Source organism: Anopheles darlingi, chromosome 2 (genome assembly GCF_943734745.1).
Source record: "Anopheles darlingi chromosome 2, idAnoDarlMG_H_01, whole genome shotgun sequence".
Lineage (NCBI taxonomy): Eukaryota > Metazoa > Arthropoda > Insecta > Diptera > Culicidae > Anopheles > Anopheles darlingi.
The window spans coordinates 40,159,368-40,178,811 of NC_064874.1; the positions used below are offsets into that span (position 1 = coordinate 40,159,368).

At 45.9% G+C, this 19,444-nt stretch overlaps 5 protein-coding genes across 7 annotated transcripts; 2 read left to right on the top strand and 3 right to left on the bottom strand.

Moving 5' to 3' along the window:
- Window positions 1–222: 222 nt before the first annotated feature.
- Window positions 223–12,985, bottom strand: LOC125949276 (uncharacterized). Of its 2 annotated transcripts, none has more exons than XM_049676178.1 (8): window positions 12,085–12,985; window positions 10,589–10,764; window positions 8,661–9,064; window positions 2,848–3,403; window positions 1,509–2,661; window positions 1,241–1,430; window positions 933–1,169; window positions 223–852 (listed from the first exon to the last, which is right to left on the bottom strand). In XM_049676178.1, the coding sequence occupies exons 3-8, from the start codon at window positions 8,815–8,817 to the stop codon at window positions 803–805; spliced, it is 2,343 nt and encodes a 780-aa protein (XP_049532135.1). In that variant the 5' UTR covers window positions 8,818–9,064; window positions 10,589–10,764; window positions 12,085–12,985; the 3' UTR covers window positions 223–802. The 2 variants fall into 2 exon arrangements, with proteins under 2 accessions (XP_049532135.1, XP_049532134.1); XM_049676177.1 differs by having other exon boundaries at window positions 10,582–10,764.
- On the top strand, window positions 7,926–15,163 carry LOC125949373 (uncharacterized). Its single transcript, XM_049676343.1, has 3 exons — window positions 7,926–8,106; window positions 14,027–14,078; window positions 14,140–15,163. Exons 2-3 carry the CDS (start codon window positions 14,028–14,030, stop codon window positions 15,082–15,084), a joined length of 996 nt encoding a protein of 331 aa, XP_049532300.1. The 5' UTR covers window positions 7,926–8,106; window position 14,027; the 3' UTR covers window positions 15,085–15,163.
- Window positions 13,114–13,963, bottom strand: LOC125949408 (tRNA (guanine-N(7)-)-methyltransferase). Its single transcript, XM_049676400.1, has 2 exons — window positions 13,810–13,963; window positions 13,114–13,751 (listed from the first exon to the last, which is right to left on the bottom strand). The coding sequence occupies exons 1-2, from the start codon at window positions 13,902–13,904 to the stop codon at window positions 13,142–13,144; spliced, it is 705 nt and encodes a 234-aa protein (XP_049532357.1). The 5' UTR covers window positions 13,905–13,963; the 3' UTR covers window positions 13,114–13,141.
- Window positions 15,104–15,998, bottom strand: LOC125949420 (probable Golgi SNAP receptor complex member 2). The gene is made up of 2 exons (XM_049676416.1): window positions 15,717–15,998; window positions 15,104–15,656 (listed from the first exon to the last, which is right to left on the bottom strand). Exons 1-2 carry the CDS (start codon window positions 15,848–15,850, stop codon window positions 15,155–15,157), a joined length of 636 nt encoding a protein of 211 aa, XP_049532373.1. The 5' UTR covers window positions 15,851–15,998; the 3' UTR covers window positions 15,104–15,154.
- A 267-nt stretch (window positions 15,999–16,265) lies between these two features.
- On the top strand, window positions 16,266–19,205 carry LOC125949369 (growth hormone-regulated TBC protein 1-A). 2 transcript variants are annotated; one of them, XM_049676339.1, is made up of 5 exons: window positions 16,266–16,669; window positions 17,186–17,481; window positions 17,553–17,699; window positions 17,766–17,948; window positions 18,022–19,205. In XM_049676339.1, the coding sequence occupies exons 1-5, from the start codon at window positions 16,650–16,652 to the stop codon at window positions 18,375–18,377; spliced, it is 1,002 nt and encodes a 333-aa protein (XP_049532296.1). In that variant the 5' UTR covers window positions 16,266–16,649; the 3' UTR covers window positions 18,378–19,205. The 2 variants fall into 2 exon arrangements, with proteins under 2 accessions (XP_049532296.1, XP_049532295.1); XM_049676338.1 differs by lacking the exon at window positions 16,266–16,669 and adding an exon at window positions 17,037–17,096.
- The last annotated feature ends 239 nt before the right edge of the window (window positions 19,206–19,444 follow it).

A 19,444-nucleotide genomic window follows, 5' to 3' on the forward strand; every position in this document is an offset into this window, starting at 1 on the left:
TGGTTCTTCTTCTTACCGACAGTTTTGAAAATCTTCACGACCGTTTCTCGACTCGTGTGGTGAGAAATTTAACACAAAAACTCACCATCATAGTGAGATTCGATCGCACAATTCTCACCAAGTGAACGGAATCTCATAAGGGTTATTTTTTCAAAGATGCTGCTAGGAACGACTTTCAAAAAGAATAAACTCCAAAGATTGTCAATGAAATACCCGTTTTATTTTTGCACACAATTTCTTTATTAGAAACAAGTTCTACAGCTTTTTGAGTTTGCTGTATTTTGTAAATAAAAGTAGGAAACATACTGACATGCAAATTCGCTACACACGCGAGACTTGCACCGTTCCGTACGCCGTGTATATGTAACATTAATATATCAGTGTATATAGATATATATATTTATAATGTATATACTCTCGCTACCGATTGCTATTACTTTACTAATTACCCTAAAACATATCCGCTTGTCGCGACGCTGCTATACACTCTTGTTTTCTATACAATTTTTTGCTTTTGCCTAAACGTTTTCAAAACACAATCATTGCGGAGCAAAAACCAAAACTACCGATCCAAAACTCGTCGCTTAGGTCCTTCCATTAATTGTACTGTTCATTCCGTGTTAAGGGAAGTGAAAAATGCGACTGCTTCTCTTGCACTTAACCGTTATGACTAATGCAGGTATGATGTGGTGCGCAGTCAGATATGGCAACCTATCGCATACATGCTCCTACTCTAAACGTGTAGACCACCCCACAACCACGGCATGCTTCTGCACAGCAACAATCTAACGGAGGGGCTTTATTAGCTGTCCCACACTTCATCGCGTTGCTTGGCAGCAAGGAGCTTTCGCTCTGTTGAGGGAGATAAGAGAATGGTATGATCAGAAAATTGATGCTACTGGAGGACGGGCTGGAACCCCTTGTCTACTAACCTTTGGCTTCACGAAGGACACGTCGTTCGTTTTCCCGTTCTTCGGGAGCCGTCTTCAATCTAACGCCGAGGGCGGTGGTCACCATACGGCGAGCAAGTGCTGCACATGTTACCGGTCGTGCACGGTACGGTTGCAATGAGCTGGCACATTTTCGCGCTTTTGAGCGTGATTCGCTAGTCGCCTCCGCTAACGGTTTCACCTGCACGAATGCATGACCAGCAGCAAGCACTTCAGCAGCTGTAAATCGATAGTTTCCACATATGAGAACCCGTTCTTTGTATAAACAATTCGTAACCATTAAATATTACCTATTTTTGAACTACTGAACACAGCCAGGGCATGAGTATCATCGACCCATTTGATATCAAAACCAGTCTCCTTGTACTGCGAGAACAGCATCATTAGATCCTGTGTCTTAAATTCGGCCGGAAAACGGGACACCTCCAGCACGTGCGGGAATTCTTCGTCGTTAAGCACTGCCTGCTTTGTTTCGTAAGCCTTTTGCGAAGAAAATAATTAACACACCAAAGGCAATATAAAACGCCATTTCGCCGCCAAAATTTCCACGAAACATACCTTATAATCCGATTGTGGTACTTCAATAGCAACTTTTCCGACGGCCGTCGTGAGTTCGTCGATCATTTTAGGATTTAAACAATCACCATTATCGTCGTACATCGATTCCCAATCGTCTTCTTCCTCTTCTTCGCCACCGGTTCCAACATTACCACTGGAGCCATTCTGGAAACCATTGTCAGCCACCTTCAGTGCAACGGTGACGGGCGCTGGGGCACTTTTTGGAAGTTCTATCTTCTTCGCACGCGACGCCAGTACCGGCGGTTCTGGCTCCTCAATCTGAAGCACATCGGAGTTGAACGTTTGTTTCATTATTCTCCGATTGCTTCGATTTATCTCCTGCGATGCCCTTCGTAGTTCCTTTTCATCGCGATCGATCTTTTCGTTTTCAGCATGCCCCCCTATGATCATCGTGGAACTGGGTGGTTCCATCGTGTTCTTTGCGTTACGGTTGCGGTTGTTATTACGATGCATCGTATCGCTTAGATCTAAACGAAGGCTATATTCGTCTACCGTTTCCGAGTCGGGTTTGTCAAAGGTGGCTGTTCTCGCAAATTCACCTTGATCCGTTGTACCAACCGAACGTAAACGATCGCAGCACTGATCGCGTGTACTATCTCCAACAGCAGCTGATAGAGTATGGACCGCACTGTACTCCTCTAAACTGTAACTTCTGTGCTTAAACTTATCCAACAATGTACCCAACGACAATTCGTTGCTTGGCGTTTGCTCCTTAAACACCGAGATCTCTCTCTTTACAGTATCACAGATTGGCAACTTGTTGCAGTTGTTGTTGTTGTTGTTGTTTAAGCTGAAAGCTTTGTCGCGATCTTCAGCAGCTATACCAATGATACTAGCATCTTCCCGATTCGAGGATATCACGTTTTCGTCGTTATTCTGACTAGCCGAAATATCGGGAGCCCTCGACCGTTCAGTGCACGCTGTTGGTAATCCTTTCAAAGGAGATCCATTACTCGTCGGAGCAGGAGCAGCTTTGATTGTTGGTGAAATTTTGTTGTTACTCGCGCTAGTGTTGCAACCATCAGAGGAAGACGACAATGATTGTGTTTCTGGAGGAGTAGTAAGGCTGCGTCGTGCTCGTGGAATGTAAACAGCGCGATCAGGCCGCCGTTCGCGTTGTGGACGATTGGATCTACGGGAAACAGAAACGAGTACAGATTAAACAATGCGGAAAATTTTAAATCAAAACTACGGTTCCACAGAAGGCAACCAAAATTGGAAAAAAAACTTGTATACGAAGATATCCGAAGAAATCCAGAAGATTCCAGAAAATAGCATGGCTTTCATTCCAAAGGGCACATCATCATCTTGTAGTTACCTGCTAGTTGCTACAACAGCAGCGGGACTATCAGTGCCGGAAGTGCTGCTTCCTACACTGCTACCACCATTGGCATGTGTTTCAGCTGCTCTAGAAGTAGATGCTTCGTCGGGCACTGTTTCCTCTTTCGTTCGATTTTTCTCCGCTCCGGAACTGGTTTCACAGCGGACCGGTTCACCTGCATGAAACCGAACGCGGCCTTCTCTGGAATCTGGCAAGCTCGCGGCGACACCGTCCTGTGGCTCGTGCAACGCCTTATCAGCCGGTATGCCGCAATTGCCACTATTTCTGGCACCGCACTGCTGCTGGCGTGTTGACGCAGACGACGCTAAATGACCATAATCGCTCGGATGTTCACAGGCAGCTGGTGTAGCCAGCTGATGCAGCACACCTTCGGCAAGTTTGAGAGCACGCCGTGCTGCCGGTGGACGGTAAATGCTCACCACCGGTGGGAGTCGTACACCGCTCGGTTGATGGCAGTTACCAGGGGCAGCGGTACTACCCTCGAATATCTCCGGTTTAAGCGCTGCGCTGGTGGCATCTAGGTCCACAGTGACTAAAGATAGAGTAAATACAGGAAATCCATTAGTACACCCCTAATGATTGAGTACAAATAATCTACAATTTATGTTTAAAAACTTTTGACATTTTTTGGCTTCGTGGTTCAATATCCGCCTGCCTTGAGTTTGTCATATTGGGTACGATGACCATGACCGTTCCCCGTGTTTACGGGACAGAGGGTTTCATCGCCGCATATGACAATAGCGGATGGTTTGCATAACCCGTAACCATGATTTGCATGCTTGTCTACATTTTGTTGGAGCATTGAACGTAGCTTTCTCCATCATAAACCTCCCCGACTGGCCCCGTTATCCCCCTTGGTTACACTGCGCTACTGGAGCCTTTGTCATTGGCAAGCCCATGTGGCGAACTCGACCTTGACTGTCCATTTTACTTTGCTGACCACCGACCATCCACCTTCGTGGCACCTTCGCTTGCATGCACACATATTCCCTCGGCCATTAATATGGACGATCAGTACACCGATGGAGATTTGTGTCGCATTGCTTTCAGTGTGAATTTTAAGTTCATTTTCAAAGTGCAACAGATAGGATCACACAGGACTTGTTAAGTAACTTTGTATTCGTATATCGGATTGGTGTTGAATTCATAGCAAAACCGATTAAATTCCATGAGCGTTTCACAATTAAATTTCATTAACTCATGCCGGTGGTAGCCAATCCCGCACCAAAACCAGGTCACTGGCGCGTCAAGACAGAGTCCGCCGTTGGAACGCGGTAGAAAGGCTACAGCTTGGAACTCGCTCGAAATTACGTCGTTGCGGGGAGATAGCTCTCCGCAACGCCGGGCGAATAATGATGGGTGGTAATGGGCGCGATGCAAAAGCCTGCGTATAGCCTTAAGCTACGTGACGGATGGCGCCACGCCATCCACCGATCGACTGGGGCACGAATGGACGAGCCGAGTACGTTCCACCGCGTCCTCGCGGCTCTGGAGCGAGGAGGACGGTTAACCCCAAAAAAGCGGTTATCCAACAATCACCGCTTCGATTGACCTTAAAACACTTTCGTTTTCCGTCTTTCGCACGTATTCCACAAACTCCGGCGAAAGGCCATTTTGGATACTGTTGCACCGGGCTCTTGCGATGGCGCCCCACGATTAAGAGCAATATCATCAACAGCGAATCACTTTTAGGCGGAAAATGAGAGTAGTTACTGAAGCGATTATGCTGCGCACAACAATCCAGTCACTGAATTCGGCGATTCCCGTGGATCATTACGCGAAACCATCACAAGATCGAGTGTGTTGTCAACTCACACGCGTCGTCTCGTAAGCGATCAACTGCGCCAAGCTCGTAGTCATGGTGATCAATCATCTCATAACCAAAGCCGCTCTAATGCAACAGGTATGTTCAACGGGGTGCCATGCATGTGTGTTTAGGAAGGCCCGGCTAACGCAACGATGCTGTAATCTGACGCTTTCATGCTGTAGCAGCATGAAGCGGCCGACGATTAGGTGAGCACAGGTAGTAGAGGGAGAGAGAGAGACCCAGCCAGGCCAGTACCTGCGGTGCCTAGGTGTGATTGGAATGGAGGTCACGCTGATCGGGCAGTCTCTCTTGCGTGCGTATTTTATAATAGGATCGATCGAATGGCCGTACACATTGCGACACACTACGCAGCTTCCAAAAAAATCGTTTAAACTAGTGCGGCGGACGGGAGGCTGCGGCTGTGACATGTTGTGTATCAAGACCATTTGATTGATCGACGATAGTAGCCCCCCGTGGTGCCGTGATGCATACGTCGAAACTGGAGTGATTCATTTCTACTTCGTAAACCGGATCAACGGCGTTTGATTTGTTACCGGAACATAGTATACCGATAACAGCGCGCATGCCGTCGCGCATTGGTTGCATTTTTTCCGGATTTTGTTTGCACGTTCGCAGCAGCTCCAGCAGACAACAACGGGTTGCATGAGTTGCATGATGGAATAAGTTGGGGCACCACTTCCAGCCAATTTCACACACAATTCGCTGCACTTCGCTTCCGTTTTTCTTCTTCTTTTTCTATGGGGCGGCTGATGCTTTTACTCTCGATTGCTTGCAGCTGTCGCTAGCTACAATTAGAGCACTCCTTCGAGGAGGTAAACAATACGCGCCCTGCCCCACACACACAATGGTTTTCTTTGCACGCAGCACACCAAACAACGAAAACCCTTCCCTATATGCCGGTGCAGCCCCGACCACAAGTGATAATTGATCAAGAGGATCTTCACATTGAATGGCTATAATTTTATGCTCACTGTTATGATAGCGGAATCACGATTTTACCAAGCAACTGGCGCTACGGTCGGCAACAGGGCGATTGTTAATATGTTGATAAAACAGAATTAATTTGAACCAACTATATCTGTAAGGCTCCATTCAACATTTCGTTGTTAGTAAACAAACGGGTTTCTTGGAAGAAATGACATTCACAACTATTTTAACAAACGCGCAGAATCGTTCTGTGAGAAGCCATTGAAGAGCACACGCACACCATCACTTCAGCCATGTTGAATGAAAACCACATTGCAGCAAACGTATGTGTTAACTTTGCTGGCTACGCATAAAATTAATTAACTAGAAAATCAAGAAAAAGGGCCCAGAACCCACAAAACGATGAGCGGGTTGCCAGTACACCAACAATTTAATTGCTACACAATTACGGGGACACCTGCAGGGTAGCCATCATGGAACTAAAACGAAAACTCGCTCACTTCATTTTACACTAAATAATCTTCGCAAAGGCGAAGCCCGCTCAGGAAGGTTAAATAAGGTTGAACAACAAAATGAAACGAATGGCACTCGTTGGAAAATTAGTCACTGCATGCACGGCGTTAACAGGGCACGTAACTCTTCGCAAAAGCACGCACCTCACACAACCGACTCAGCAGAAAGGGTTAGCACAGAAACGGAAAACACCAAACACAAACCTTAGCCTGACTATGCGTGCGGTGCGGGAGGCACGTTCTATGGGAATGCGGGTCCTCTTTTGAGGCTTTACTTTCAATTTCACCTACCAGGCCTAAGCAGAAAGCAGGCTGCGTGACGACCGAACCGCGAGACCAACCAGTCAAAGTAGCCAACATTCGACGAGTGGCAGGAATCACCTTCACGAGGTGCGACGGTCTCGAAGCTGTCTGTCCCCTACCACTGTTGCGTTCTGTGCACGCACACTACGGTACGGTCGCGCCGCACAATAATGTTTGTGGGAGCTGGTCGGTATGCGCTAAATTCATGGGGTTAATTCAGCAAATCAGCGACTTGTCTACCATCCGTTCTGAGCGGAATAAAAGGGCGAGTATTTACTCTTCACATAGTGTAACAAAAACTATTGGAGAAATATAAAAGCAAAATAATATTTTATCAAAATGCACTGTCCTTCAGTGCAGTTGGTGTTGCATAATAATAAACCGATACAACATAGCAATGCATAGCGGCATAGCAAACGCTTATCGCTTAGCCACACAGATATGTGTGGCAGTAAGCCACGAAACTCCAAAAGAGTGGTAGCAAAACACACTCACCACAAGAACCGGTAAGCAAGGTGAAGGCGCCAAACGGCCAAGCAAAAACCGAAAGGTCTGCGCCACCAAAGACACGCTTCGTCGGGACCTCTTGTGGAGCTTGAAGGTAGATGGACGAGCCCACACGATGGACACGCTGCAGCAGCAGCAGCAGGAGCACGATGTGCCGTAGCGATACCGAACATATTTCGTAATATACGTATGTTCGAGCCGGCGTAATGCGATGCCATTGGGTTGAAGAGTGTGAGGTACACTTGATAGGAGAAGGAGGCCCGTAACACCGCGTGCGATCGTACCCACAAGAAGTTGCAGTTAGGTAGAGCGTGCGCTAACTGCCGCTAACCAGGTGCAGCCTGATACGACCGGGTAACTTTATCTAAAAAGTAAAATACTTTTTCGGCTTACTTTTCGAAGACGGCTAGCGAACGTAAATTGCTGCATTATTCCGAATTAACTATGCAAATAGCACGATGCAGCTGCAGTGCATCTTATGCCAAAACGAAACAGAAAGAAATGCAAACCAGCATAATGATCGTAGTAGGGCACGATCACGAACGACCCATGAACCGAGAAAAAAACAAACAAAGAAGCCATTTGGCGTCATTTTGATTTCTCAATTCAGTAAGCCGAGTCTGGCTCAGCAAAGTGACCCACTAACTTGGACTGTGGGACCAACCGAAGAAGCTGTTACACGAACCATTTTACGAGACGCCACCGTCTAACGCCCCCCCCCCCTCTCCTTGTGGAGTCGTCACCGCGAGGCCCCAATCGAACGCAAAACTGCAACGCGCGAACGCGGTTGATGTAGTCGGTTTGCGCAACCGAAATTTCCGTCAGGTTCACGGCGCGCACTAGGAACGCACGTTGCGTGCGAACCCGGTTCCAATATTCGGTGGTGCCAGTAGTAATGATGGGTGCCTTTTGCAATGAGGAAGAATTTGAACGCTTTCGTTCGCTAACCGGGCTCACGATTCCGCCGCTCGTCGAAACAAGTCGAATCTTCGAGGGAAAAAGTGTTACATTCAAGAGCGAATAGCGACAGTTACGGAACGAGTTTTGAGGGGAACGAAACGAAAGCGCGAGTGTCGTTCGGATCGAGGCAGCAGCGCACTCCGTGCGAAGATAGGTCAGATCAGCAACACATCGTGGCGTCCAACGGCATTGCATAAGGTATATGCTGCGGGTACACTGCAAGTAAAATTTGTCACAAAACCTTTATCCCGGTCCCGGACATCACTTCACTTTCTGCTACTGCTACTCGAGACTAGCATTCCGTGAGCATTACACCTGATTACACAGTGCAGGCCGTGAGCAACGAATTGTAAGTCGCTGTGGCCACAGATTGCGTCATGGGATGACGGATGCGAAGAAGTGGAGCACAAAAAGCCGCCACGACAAACACCGTGCCATTACATTACCGGCGAGTCTAAGCGTGATTTAGATGCAACTCGGTACGGTCAGTGTAGTGACAAACTAGCGAATACTTGCATCCAGTAGTGGCAACGAAAGTGACAAGTGGTGTCCAAAGTCCACAGGAAGTCCTAGTCCTGAGTCAGATGTAACGTTTGCTCGGTATCTGGGCTATTTGCATTATGTTGCTACGTAATAAATATGGAAAAGTTGTGTTGTATGTGGAAAATTAAGATGATAAATTCTGTCGGTTTAGTCTAAAACAATCTTGTTTGCATATGGATAAAAGTAGTAGAATAAAACCATTAACTAACCTTTTAACCGGTCACCATTGAACGGATCGAGTTGTGCTCCAATCAGGAACTGATGCTGTTGATCGACGTTACAGTGCTTTTGCAGCCGTTGTTGTCGTCCGCTATCCTGAATAGTATCGCCGGGAGACGCCAATACTATTGCACTGTCTGTTCCCATTCTGTCGCTGGTACCGGTGGACGTCGGTGGTGCTGGGTCACGTTTTTCACGCCTCCGTCCGGTGGCGATCACGCTACTGTGACTTCCGGTGCTTGTGCTGCAGCAGGTTGCTGACGATGCGTGACTGCTGCTAACGCTGGTAGTCGTACCGGTCGGTGGTGTCGTTGAACTGCGCCAGCTAGTAAATTTCGGCTGTGTTCCAGTGGGTCCGCATTCGGGAACGGTGGCTGCGCCCGATTCTTCGAAACTGTTCAACCGGTCGAAGGTGTGGCCGTGCATGCAACGTAATCGTGTATCGCGTTGAGAATTTGAAAAAAAAACAGCAAAATCCAGAAAAAAAGGATTAACTAATGAGATGGTAATGTGAAAAGGTGAAACATTTGACCAAGGATCCCCGGCTCAAAGGAGGGTAAGCTTGAATATATCGATCCCTCCCTGAAGTATGCGTTTTCGTCGATCAAGCAGATATGGCCAAGAGAAGTTGCTGAAGGTCGACCATACTGGATGCACCAGAAAATGGTCCAACACTTTCACAAACTCAGCACCTTAGATGGATATTGCAACGCTGGCGCTGTAGACAGGGCCCTGTGGTTTGCTGATGCAACACGCGAGCGTGCATGATACGCATGTACGGGGCGAAAGACATCATTACGAAACATGTGCAAATCTGTCGTCCACAAATCTTACTGCCAGAGGGCAGCCAACTCATTGCCATACGATGTAATCTACCGCCGAAGAGATTTATCTTAAGGAAACAAGAGCTGCAATCATTGCGTGCGGCTTGCGTTGCGGGAGGTCCATTTCAAAGTTCGATTGGCCGCTTTTTACCGCGATTAAACACCACAGATCATTAAATTACGGTGTAAAGTTTTGAATAGAAGAGTTAGGATGGCAGAAAAAACTAAAACATTAAAATGATGACTAACAGTTTAGTAGGGTGGTCGCGCCCAAACATGCTGCTAGTTGACCGTTGCAAAATGCGAGAAGGCATTGAAAATAATGTTTCACTGGCGCAAGCGCATCCCACAAGGTTCGCCCATCTGGCGTGTATTTTCAGAGAATTTAAAAATAGTTTCTTGCGTCTGCAAACATATAAAGAAATGTTAGGCTGAATTCGTTCAATAATGTATCTGTGCCTATATATTCAATACATCGTGACATTTTGTAATTGTTTGAGCAAATTCTTGCATTTAACTATCGAACTTTCTAATGTGGAACTATTCGGTACGTTCCTCTTCTTAGCCAGTACATATAAGCAGGTTCACACTGGCGCAATTTTGCAAACAGTTCACACAGTTCATCGATGAAGGTGTCTCGCAGCTCCGTAGCGATGACAGTCAATCGAAAAAATATTTCCCAAAATAGACCACAAACCTAGCAAATATAGAACGCGTGCCATTCGGTAGTGAACGGTTGCGTGCGATAGGAGGGCACAATTAACAAGGTCATTGACTTTAATTATGTCGGATTTGCCCTTAACCTACCCGATGATGGTGCTGTAGCAAAATTTTGGGTACGGGTAATTCATATTTAATTAAAATCGTAAAGCGTTGTCCTCGTGCACGACAGAAAAGTATGCCGGCACTGAATTAAATACTGTGCCAGTTATAATAATAAAAAAGGCATGCATCATCTTCATTCGACATTTTCGCGTCATCCTTACTTCAGTTATTCTCCTGTGCGCTGTTCGGATTTATTGCATTTCTCCAATGGATCACACGGGACGTAATCCGCATTACGTATAGCCCTGGGCCAAGTGCTTACCTCTTACCGTTGTTAGACTTAACGTCGCGCAGCAGCTGATGCCGAAAGCAGACAACGGTTCGCCGTTCGCTACCGAGCCCGATCGAAAAAGTCACGACATCATGCTCGCTGAACGCTTGGCTGGCGCACACTTTATGGATCAGGAACCGTCGATAGTTATTAAACGGTGGGAATATGAGGACGCTGGAGGGAAGATTAAAAAGACATAAAAAGGTCATTAGTATAATTCAAATTGAAACATTTCCAATACGATACAAAGATGTTTTCTATAAATTTGAGCCACTAAACTAGGCCAATCACCCTTCGATCGCTCGGTGGTCCGATGCTTTGAGCATAAAAGAATTAATATGCAAACCTTCAACCATGCTTTGTAATTGCCACCTTTCCAAACAGCATACACACACCTCGAGTACATTGAAGCAACCAAACAATGGTTGGCGCCACAAGCTTCGTTGTCTTCATCGACTCACCATCGCGGCAAAAACATAATTGGATTCGCTAACAGTCAGGCAAGTGGTTTCACTTCTTCGGCACCTAATTACGATCTTAGCGGCTGGAATATCCATCCACCCATTTGCGCGATGTGTTTCTTGAGCCGCAATTTTTGGGCCGTCCAGCACCGATGACCTCATCAATTCATGTGCTTTTAAATGGGAATTGTACTTCAACCGAGTGCTACCAGCTAGACCTACACCATGGCTACTTGATGTGTTGCGATCGCCGTTGGGTGGTATAAATATTTATCGAGCTGTTCCACTACGGGGGACGCACCACACAAAACGAACCTAAGAGTAAACGAATTCCATGTTCCGGCACCAATAAAGTGAATAATCCGACCAACGAAGTGAAAAAACAAATGGCGAGACCACGTTGTGTAGGTTGGAAAAAAATGGGTCCAGATGCAAATATCATTAGACGTTACCCATCTAGGCCGAAGAAAGAGATGATCTCATAATTATGACACAATCCTTCACTTGTAGATGATTATCTGATACATTTTTTCGTCTATGATCGTCATACAACCACATGAATGGATTTATGCCTTTCTTCTTCCATCGCGTCATTTCGCTGGGAATACTTTTATCAGATTAACAACGTGCAAGATTTCCGAGCCGCAGCTGCGCGATAAACCGTCACCACCAATTGTTGCTTCTGTTTTGAAGATTCTGGTTTTTGTTGACCCACTTAACAATTCACGATTTGGTGGTTTCTTATTCGGTTTTAAGGTGATAAATGCTGGAGGTATTATGGAAAACATATTATTTAATAAATTCCTGAAGAAGCCACCTGCTCTCGATAACAAGCTAGAGCAATCAGGCAAGGGAAAACCGAGTTGGATATGGTAGGCCATGCCTGCAGTCCATCCATCGGAGGCAAGTCCCGTTATCCCGCTGTTCATTCAACCCATCTCCAGCTACGGTTCCGTTGCGTTATTTAGCGGAATTCTGGGTCATTCGTGGCAGCTAAGGAGAAGAATCGCTCCGCTGTACCATGCTCACTTACGCCTTCGGATTGGCCCGCTCGATGAACCGCCGGATGTCCAGATCCACAAAGTATACGAACTCGTCGTCCGCTGCGCTCAAATACCGGTTGACAATAGAGTTATCCAGCTTGACGAATTGCTTGCGTCCCGGAAGATGCGGTCACACTTTCCACCTGCTCGATGATTCCGTAGAAACGAACACACAACTAGCCCACGGAGGGGACGCTATCCACTACCTGCCGTCGACAACACTACTTGTTGTCCACCTCCGGCAATAATTTCACTGAATCTCGCTCACGCAGAGATGTTCAATCTACGAAGCCTTTTCCTCATTTCACACACCATTTTTCATTACTAATACCTCGGTGCATCGTCTGTGTGCAGAAAAGAATGTGCCTCACTGCATCCGGTTTTAATTTACTTGCCGTGTGGCAATCAGTGAACGGGCGGATTCACAATTTTCTTTAAAATATCAACCGACACGTTTTCACACATTCCACGGATCAAAAGGTGTCCGTGTTGTTGAACTGAAAGCGTATCGCGGACGCCAATTAGAACCCGTTCTTTAGCTATTTTGCACGTATCGAGAACCGACCGAAAAGACCAGCAATTCGCGAAAAAGGGGGGATAGCTACGCAATTGACGCTCCAACAGTGAACGCTCTTCCGATTGTGGTGCTGGCAAGCAAGAGAACCTCGGACCGAACGGAAGCGTGCGCAATAGGTATGAGCGGGGTGAAAGGGGGGCCGTCTGGCCGATGGTGGGCAGCAGGGGTTGAGCGGGGTGCGAAGCTTGTTCAAATACATTTCTCGCGGTTTACATTTCGGCGGATGGTAGGAAAACCGGAAAAAGGCCGCAGGAAAACCGTCGGGAGCAGAGAACAGATTTTTTCAAAACAAACTCCTTCTCACTCACACCTCGCTTGCCGTTTCGCTCTCGCAACTGTCAACAGCCGTTGTTGTTGTTGTGGGGGTATGACAGTGAAGAAACGGCGGTTTTGAAACTACCCCTTTTTCTGTTTCGGATTATTTAGCAAAATGGATCATAACTACGGGAGTAGATAACAAGGGCCGTTTCTTATTTACGACGAAAGATGGCCATAAACTTATCTCCTTCGTTGCGTGTCACCTTCTGTCCCTCCTCGCTGCTATCGAGCAACTTCGGAGCGAGAATGTCCTCGCTGATCTCCGCCTCCGAGAGCCGTTCAAAGCACGGATGGTTCTCGATGTACTTGCACATCCAATCGTGCAGCTCACTCACGTCGGTCACGGTGTATATTTTACCGCCCGGCCGTAGCACGTACGCATACTCGGTCAACAGTGCGGTGTTGATGATGCGCCACTTGTGTTTCGCCTTCTTAAAGTGCGGATCCGGGTACAGGAAGAACAGCTTCTCGAGTTGATGCTTACGGAAAAAGTTGGGCAAATGCTTCATCGCGTTGGTGCGTATGCAGGCGATGTTCCGGTAAGCACCGGGGTTCCGCGCCCGTAACGCTTCGATCCGATCCATCACGTAGTCGGACACTTTCACCCGGATCTCCATGCCAACGGCCAGCTTGTCCGGGTATGTTTCTCCCAAGGTCACCAAGAATCCCCCGTACCCACAACCGATGTCGGCAAACTCGACCCGCCGGTCACCGATGTCCGGATACAGTTTACTCCAGTCATACTGCTCCGGCGACGTGGGACTGCAATGAAAAGAACGGATTAGTTTATGTATCAAGTGCAGCTGCAACGCCTATTTACTATTCAAACGAGTGATCTGCTATCGGATTCGAGTGTGCTCGCTGCCGGTAAAAGCGTTTTTGGGGAAGTTTGACCGGGAAACCAACCGAATCCATCTCTTCTGCGAAAAGCGTGTGCCGGGGCCGCGTTGACAAGCCGACTGTGCTGCGATTTCAGTAGATTCATACCCCCCGTTGAATTGAACGTAAACAAACGGATTTTAAAATTCCCCTAGCAGGATGCCCCAAGAATTGCGTGTAGTTCGCTGTTTTCAGTGCCTAAAATATCAGGTTTGTTGCTGGGAAAACATGTTTCTCTTGGATAATTAATTACTCTTACCTTTCGTCGTAGGTGGACATTGTGAAAAAAGCCAACAAATGGGCCTGTAAAGTGTGCGGTGTGAAGCAGTCGTTTACGCGGGAGTTTTATCGCGGCGCTGGTAAAGATTGCCGATCCGTTATCCTTGCCCTTACCGAACGGAACATCACGACCGATCGTCAGGAAGAGGAAACAGTCCAGCTGGTGCTGGAAGGCGTGATCCAGCTTCCAAAACCGGTCGTACCAGAAGCACGGTTTGATGTCGATGAAAAACCTGCGGCTGCACAACGTGACGATGAAACATCGAACAAATGGGAACCATTTGTGGAGAAACGGGAACCCGAAGATTCGTCCGACCTACTGCCTTTCGATACTACCGATATAGGCCATTCGAATAGTGCTTTTACCCGCGAACGAAGGAATTTCGTGTCAAAGAGAATGGCCAGCGTTGGTCGCAGTAAAGGAAGCTACTTTGCCAATGCTTCAGATGCAGTTGGTTCTCAAAACGAGCCGCTTATGGTAGAACATCATAAGCCACCGATTGCAGTAGAGAGGCCATTCGAGGGCAACAATACCGCATGCCATAGACAGTCGACAAACAAATTCGTTTCTAGTAATAGCCAACCGCTTTTTGGTTTCCACCGTAAAGAGAGCTCTAGGAAGGTACAAACGCCGGCATCCACAGATCACGTCAGCAGACAATTCAATCAACCATCTTCAGGAAACGCAGCCTCTGTTCCGTCCGAAACAGCTAGCAAAAGGAAATTATCCAAAGATCCGGCCATTCCATTGATGAATTTTGCCAAGCGTGTACGTGGCAAAACACCATTCGACGATAATGATACAAATACAGCTTTAATTAACGGCACAACAAATCCGCAAACACCAGCTTCTGATGGTGCATCGAAGTGGTCCAAATACGTCCCGCCACCTGATGATTCGGAAGAACGCGCGGAAGATCTGTTCTTTAGCTTTTGATGGAGATTCATCATTTTAAGTGATTCGTCACGTCAAATTTCAATGCAAGTGGATGTCGTGTATTTGATAGCTAAAGTACCCAAAAATAAATTATTAAAACAATAACTGCTGTCGTTATGAACATTCCACCGTACATCACATACTTGTCCTCAACAAGTCTTCGTTCGATCATTTTCATCGTCTGATTGGATAGTCCCAGGGTGTTACCGATATCCATGATTCGTCGGCGAGCACCTTTGAGTGTTTCCCGTTGCGTTCGCAAACCGTCCAGAATGCTCGAGCCTGTCCACAGCATTTCGTCAACTCCGTGATGTGCGTTCTGCATGGAATTGTGTTGCTGCAAGGAGTAATCGATATCGATCGACATCTCATTGTTGGGCGCGAACCTTTTGCTCAGCAAGCTTTCTCGCTCCGCTAGCTCCGTCTCACGGCGTTGTCGCTTTTCGTGGTACAATTTCAGAGCAGCTTGCAGATGCCGAATGTCGTACTTCAGTTGGTCGACACGCATTTTCGCGTTTTGCCGTTGTGCCACCGGGACTTTGAACAGCAGTACATCTAATCGATCGCAGTTTCTGGAAGGAGAGGAATCTGTGAGTAATTTAATTACGAGATATCTTGAACCCAAAACCTACCCATTCGCGCTAAGGATCTTCATTTCGATTTCGTGAACGATCTGCCCCGCATCGGCTCGGCTATCGTTAAGGCGTTGGAAATATTGCTGTGTTTCCTGAATAAGTCCGTTGGTTTGAAGATACAGCGCCTCCATTGTGCACTCTCCACGAAGTGGTTGTTGCGCTAAATTATAAAATACGCCTGCAAACTCGTTAATTGAATTAATGGAAACTATCCGGGTTTCGCGAGACTTGTTTTATCAACATTTTTGTCGTCACCCAAAAATAATGACACGCACACAGGGCTCGCCCCCTTCGAACAGACAGCATAATGCTGTCAGTTATTGCTGTCTCCCTCATCTTTGTCTGGCAAAAATTATTAATAATTGAGTAGTAAATTGATTATTATTAGCAGGGCTACTACATTGAATATCCGCTACTTTTGCCGATGAATTTTCCAATATTCTCATGCTTAATAAAATTGCAAATATTTCAAAACAGCTGAACACCCTGTGCTAGCTGACAGCATGAATACTGTCAGTTGACTGGGCGGGATTGTTTACGCGATCGGCTGAACTCCCGGCCCCGTTTTGAGGAATTCGGGTTTTTGGACGTGATTTTTGGAAAATTAGTTTTAAAAGTGCATAAAGTAACACTTCTATATTAGCAATGGTGGCCTAAACATCTGAGCACGTAGGGTGTGTTCGCTCTTGGGACGGGTTCCTGCTAATTATAATTATGCCTGCTGCTAATCAATAGACGGTCGATCAGCTGATTGTTGGTACAAAATATGTGATAACGATAACCAGCAAGAGGGTTACAGTGAACGGCGTTACTTAATAAGGTTCTTCGGGAGAAGATGGTTCTGTGACATTATTCATTAATTAAATACTGTGTAGAGTAAATCGAAAAACACATTTTGTGTGGTGCCGTGCGTAAGCAAACTTCAATAAAATGGCAGTATCAAAGTTCAGGTGAGTAATGTTGCGGTTTTCATTCTAATCCGTTCTAAAACATTCGCTATCACCACTCACTCCGTGGCAAAATGCTCTTAGCTTCGTTAGGCGTGCCTGTTTCTGCATGTTACGTTAGTCGCATGCATATTGAGCGCAACGATAACGAGCCAGCAGCAATAACCACCCCTTTTTCTACCGGCACGGTTTACTTATCTTAAACAATGGGAACAGACAACAATGAACACATTAAATGCGACTGAAGATGGTCCAGGCATGGCGAGTGGCATGATTGTTTCTTAACCCCACGCCGCAAGTAACATCGACTGGTGGGTTCATGCGTGGATAGTTAGATGGACTATGTTCTGCATACATGGTGTACCTATTATCGCTTCTTATTTTTCATGTTAAATGTTTTGGGAGAGCACAAACAGAGAAAAACGCAAAAGTACCACATTTGAGGCAGGAGAAAATAGAGCCTATTTGAATATTAAAATATATATTTCAATTGAATTCTTTGTTCTATTTTACAAATAGTGATGTCGACGAATATGGATTCAAGCGTGAACCTGACTTCGATTATCAGTCGTACGAGAACATCATGTCCAGTTACCTGACGGTGCTAACGACACGCAGCATGCGATGGCAAAAGTTCGCCAAACAACCAGACCTGCTGAAGAACCAAAGTAAGCTGAAACGGTTTGTCCGAAAAGGCATCCCTGGGCCGCTACGAGAGGAAGTGTGGATGGCCACGTCCGGAGCGTTAAAGCTGCAACAGCAACAACCAACACTCTATCAGAAGCTCCTGACTTACGAGTTTGACCAGGAAATATGTAAATAGATCCACCGGGCCAGTTGTTTGAATTCTCTTTACAATACATCGTTTATTTTCTCCCAATTTCAGCCGATCAAATTAAGATTGATCTACCGCGTACCTTCCCGGACAACATATACTTCGAACAGTACAAACTAGGCCTCTACAACGTGTTGATTGCGTTCGCTCATGAGAATCGCACAGTTGGGTACTGCCAAGGATTAAACTACATTGCCGGTACTTGGCTTCCGTTTGGTTCCTCGGTCATGATCACTAACCACGTTTTATCTGCACTTTTTACAGGATTACTGCTGATTGTTACGAAAAACGAAGAATCCACCTTTTGGTTGCTCAAAGTAGTTGTCGAGAACATTGTGCCACTATATCACACGAAAACAATGGATAATTTAATCACCGATATAGACGTAATGAGTGAGCTCATCAAGCAGCGTGTCCCGGACGTTCATAGACATATTTTCGATTCTGGTAAGAAGAATTTTATGAGAAACTATGAAACGACGAGATTTTAAAACCGTCGCTACTGTTCGTCTCGTTATAGGATTATCTTGGCCTGTGATAGCCACTAAATGGTTCATTTGTCTGTACGCTGAGGTAGTACCAACGGAAACGGTGCTCCGCATTTGGGATTGTCTCTTTCTCGAAGGGAATAAAATACTGCTACGTGTGGGGCTAACGATTGTAGTACGCCTGCGGCAGGAACTGCTCGCTACCGACGATATAGCGACACTGATCGGGCTGTTTCGGTCACTAGAGAAACTACCCATTCTGATGGATTGCCACGAGTTTATGAAAAGTATATTTAAGGTGCCAGGAACCTTGCGCCGGTCGCAGTTGACTGCACTCCGACGTCAGCTGTACGACGAGCGAATGGCTGGCAAACGGGACGGTTCCTAGGGGTTGGAGAGCTATATTCAGAAGAGATACAGACTGAATATAGTGTAAATCGACTAACAAACACGGAACAAGCAGTGGAGTGGAGAATCGTGGCAACAGAGCAGCTAAATTTGTGATAAAGTGCACTGGTTTAAAGACTTTATTACAGATTTATGACGTGGTTGCTTGCACGGTGTGATATTTGGTTGCTTGTAGGCGTTTTATCTATTATCAAGTATTAGTATCCAACCAAATCACGCAGTTATAAGGCTGCTTGTTAATTATGCGAGATTTTACTTACCTTTCTATTAGTTATCATTTTTTAGTTTTACTATTTTAGTTAATTGGGTTATTTATTATTTCTTCATTTGTTATGGCATCTGAAGAGACATTTTCAAAAATGGCACCTTTAATAAAAAAAAAAACAACTCTTGAGCGTTTAAAGTTGTTTATGAAACGGGGCTACTAGTAAGCTAATAATCGAAAACATTTAATAAACGAAATAACGCGTGGTGCTACGTGTTGATGGCTACGATGCTGGTCTTTACTGTTATTTAGATTAGACTTAAGGACTATAGACGAAGTTTTCACTGCCACATGCCGATTTAGCGTTGAAGTAAAGGAAGAAATTGTAAATTGTAAACTCTCAGCGAACCATACCTAATAACCGACATTTATACACCACTGCCGAGAGTTTCAATCGAAAAAGAAACTGTATTTAATAAGAGTTCCGCCCTTGGCGAATCATATTCAACGCTTAAATAGTGACAATATGTAGCGAAGCTTGTTGTATTTCATTCATGGCGCAACTTGTGCTGCCAGGTTATATTTAATAAAGAATTCACAAAATTACCACTAAGAATGTTTGTTTGATGACTATTGTTTCTCTTTTTCAATTCAGTGTATCGGGAATTGGGTTGGAAAACGATGTTAAAATGACAATCTAAAACAACATTTTTGTCGCTCTATCTCCAGAGGGGCACCGGTTGAACCAGGATTGCGATCAGAGATGCTATCGCGAATCCCACCTGTGCCCTGTAAATTACATGCTAGAGTATGTACACATAGTTAATTTAATTTTAATTTCG

What these genes read in the sequence shown, in the direction of transcription:
- LOC125949369 (XM_049676338.1), top strand. Translation starts at nt 17,053, where the DNA reads ATGTTAAATGTTTTGGGAGAGCACAAACAGAGAAAAACGCAAAA. An exon ending in AAACAGAGAAAAACGCAAAA is followed by an intron (nt 17,097 to 17,185) that starts GTACCACATTTG and finishes TTTTACAAATAG; the next exon opens with TGATGTCGACGAATATGGAT. An exon ending in AGGATTAAACTACATTGCCG is followed by an intron (nt 17,700 to 17,765) that starts GTACTTGGCTTC and finishes CACTTTTTACAG; the next exon opens with GATTACTGCTGATTGTTACG.
- LOC125949276 (XM_049676178.1), bottom strand. Translation starts at nt 8,817, where the DNA reads ATGGGAACAGACAGTGCAATAGTATTGGCGTCTCCCGGCGATACTATT. An exon ending in CAATGGTGACCGGTTAAAAG is followed by an intron (nt 3,404 to 8,660) that starts GTTAGTTAATGG and finishes CTCTATCTTTAG; the next exon opens with TCACTGTGGACCTAGATGCC. An exon ending in TGTCCTTCGTGAAGCCAAAG is followed by an intron (nt 853 to 932) that starts GTTAGTAGACAA and finishes CTCCCTCAACAG; the next exon opens with AGCGAAAGCTCCTTGCTGCC.
- LOC125949373 (XM_049676343.1), top strand. Translation starts at nt 14,028, where the DNA reads ATGCCCCAAGAATTGCGTGTAGTTCGCTGTTTTCAGTGCCTAAAATAT. An exon ending in TTCAGTGCCTAAAATATCAG is followed by an intron (nt 14,079 to 14,139) that starts GTTTGTTGCTGG and finishes CTTTCGTCGTAG; the next exon opens with GTGGACATTGTGAAAAAAGC.
- LOC125949408 (XM_049676400.1), bottom strand. Translation starts at nt 13,904, where the DNA reads ATGGATTCGGTTGGTTTCCCGGTCAAACTTCCCCAAAAACGCTTTTAC. An exon ending in GCAGATCACTCGTTTGAATA is followed by an intron (nt 13,752 to 13,809) that starts GTAAATAGGCGT and finishes TTTTCATTGCAG; the next exon opens with TCCCACGTCGCCGGAGCAGT.
- LOC125949420 (XM_049676416.1), bottom strand. Translation starts at nt 15,850, where the DNA reads ATGGAGGCGCTGTATCTTCAAACCAACGGACTTATTCAGGAAACACAG. An exon ending in AAGATCCTTAGCGCGAATGG is followed by an intron (nt 15,657 to 15,716) that starts GTAGGTTTTGGG and finishes CTCTCCTTCCAG; the next exon opens with AAACTGCGATCGATTAGATG.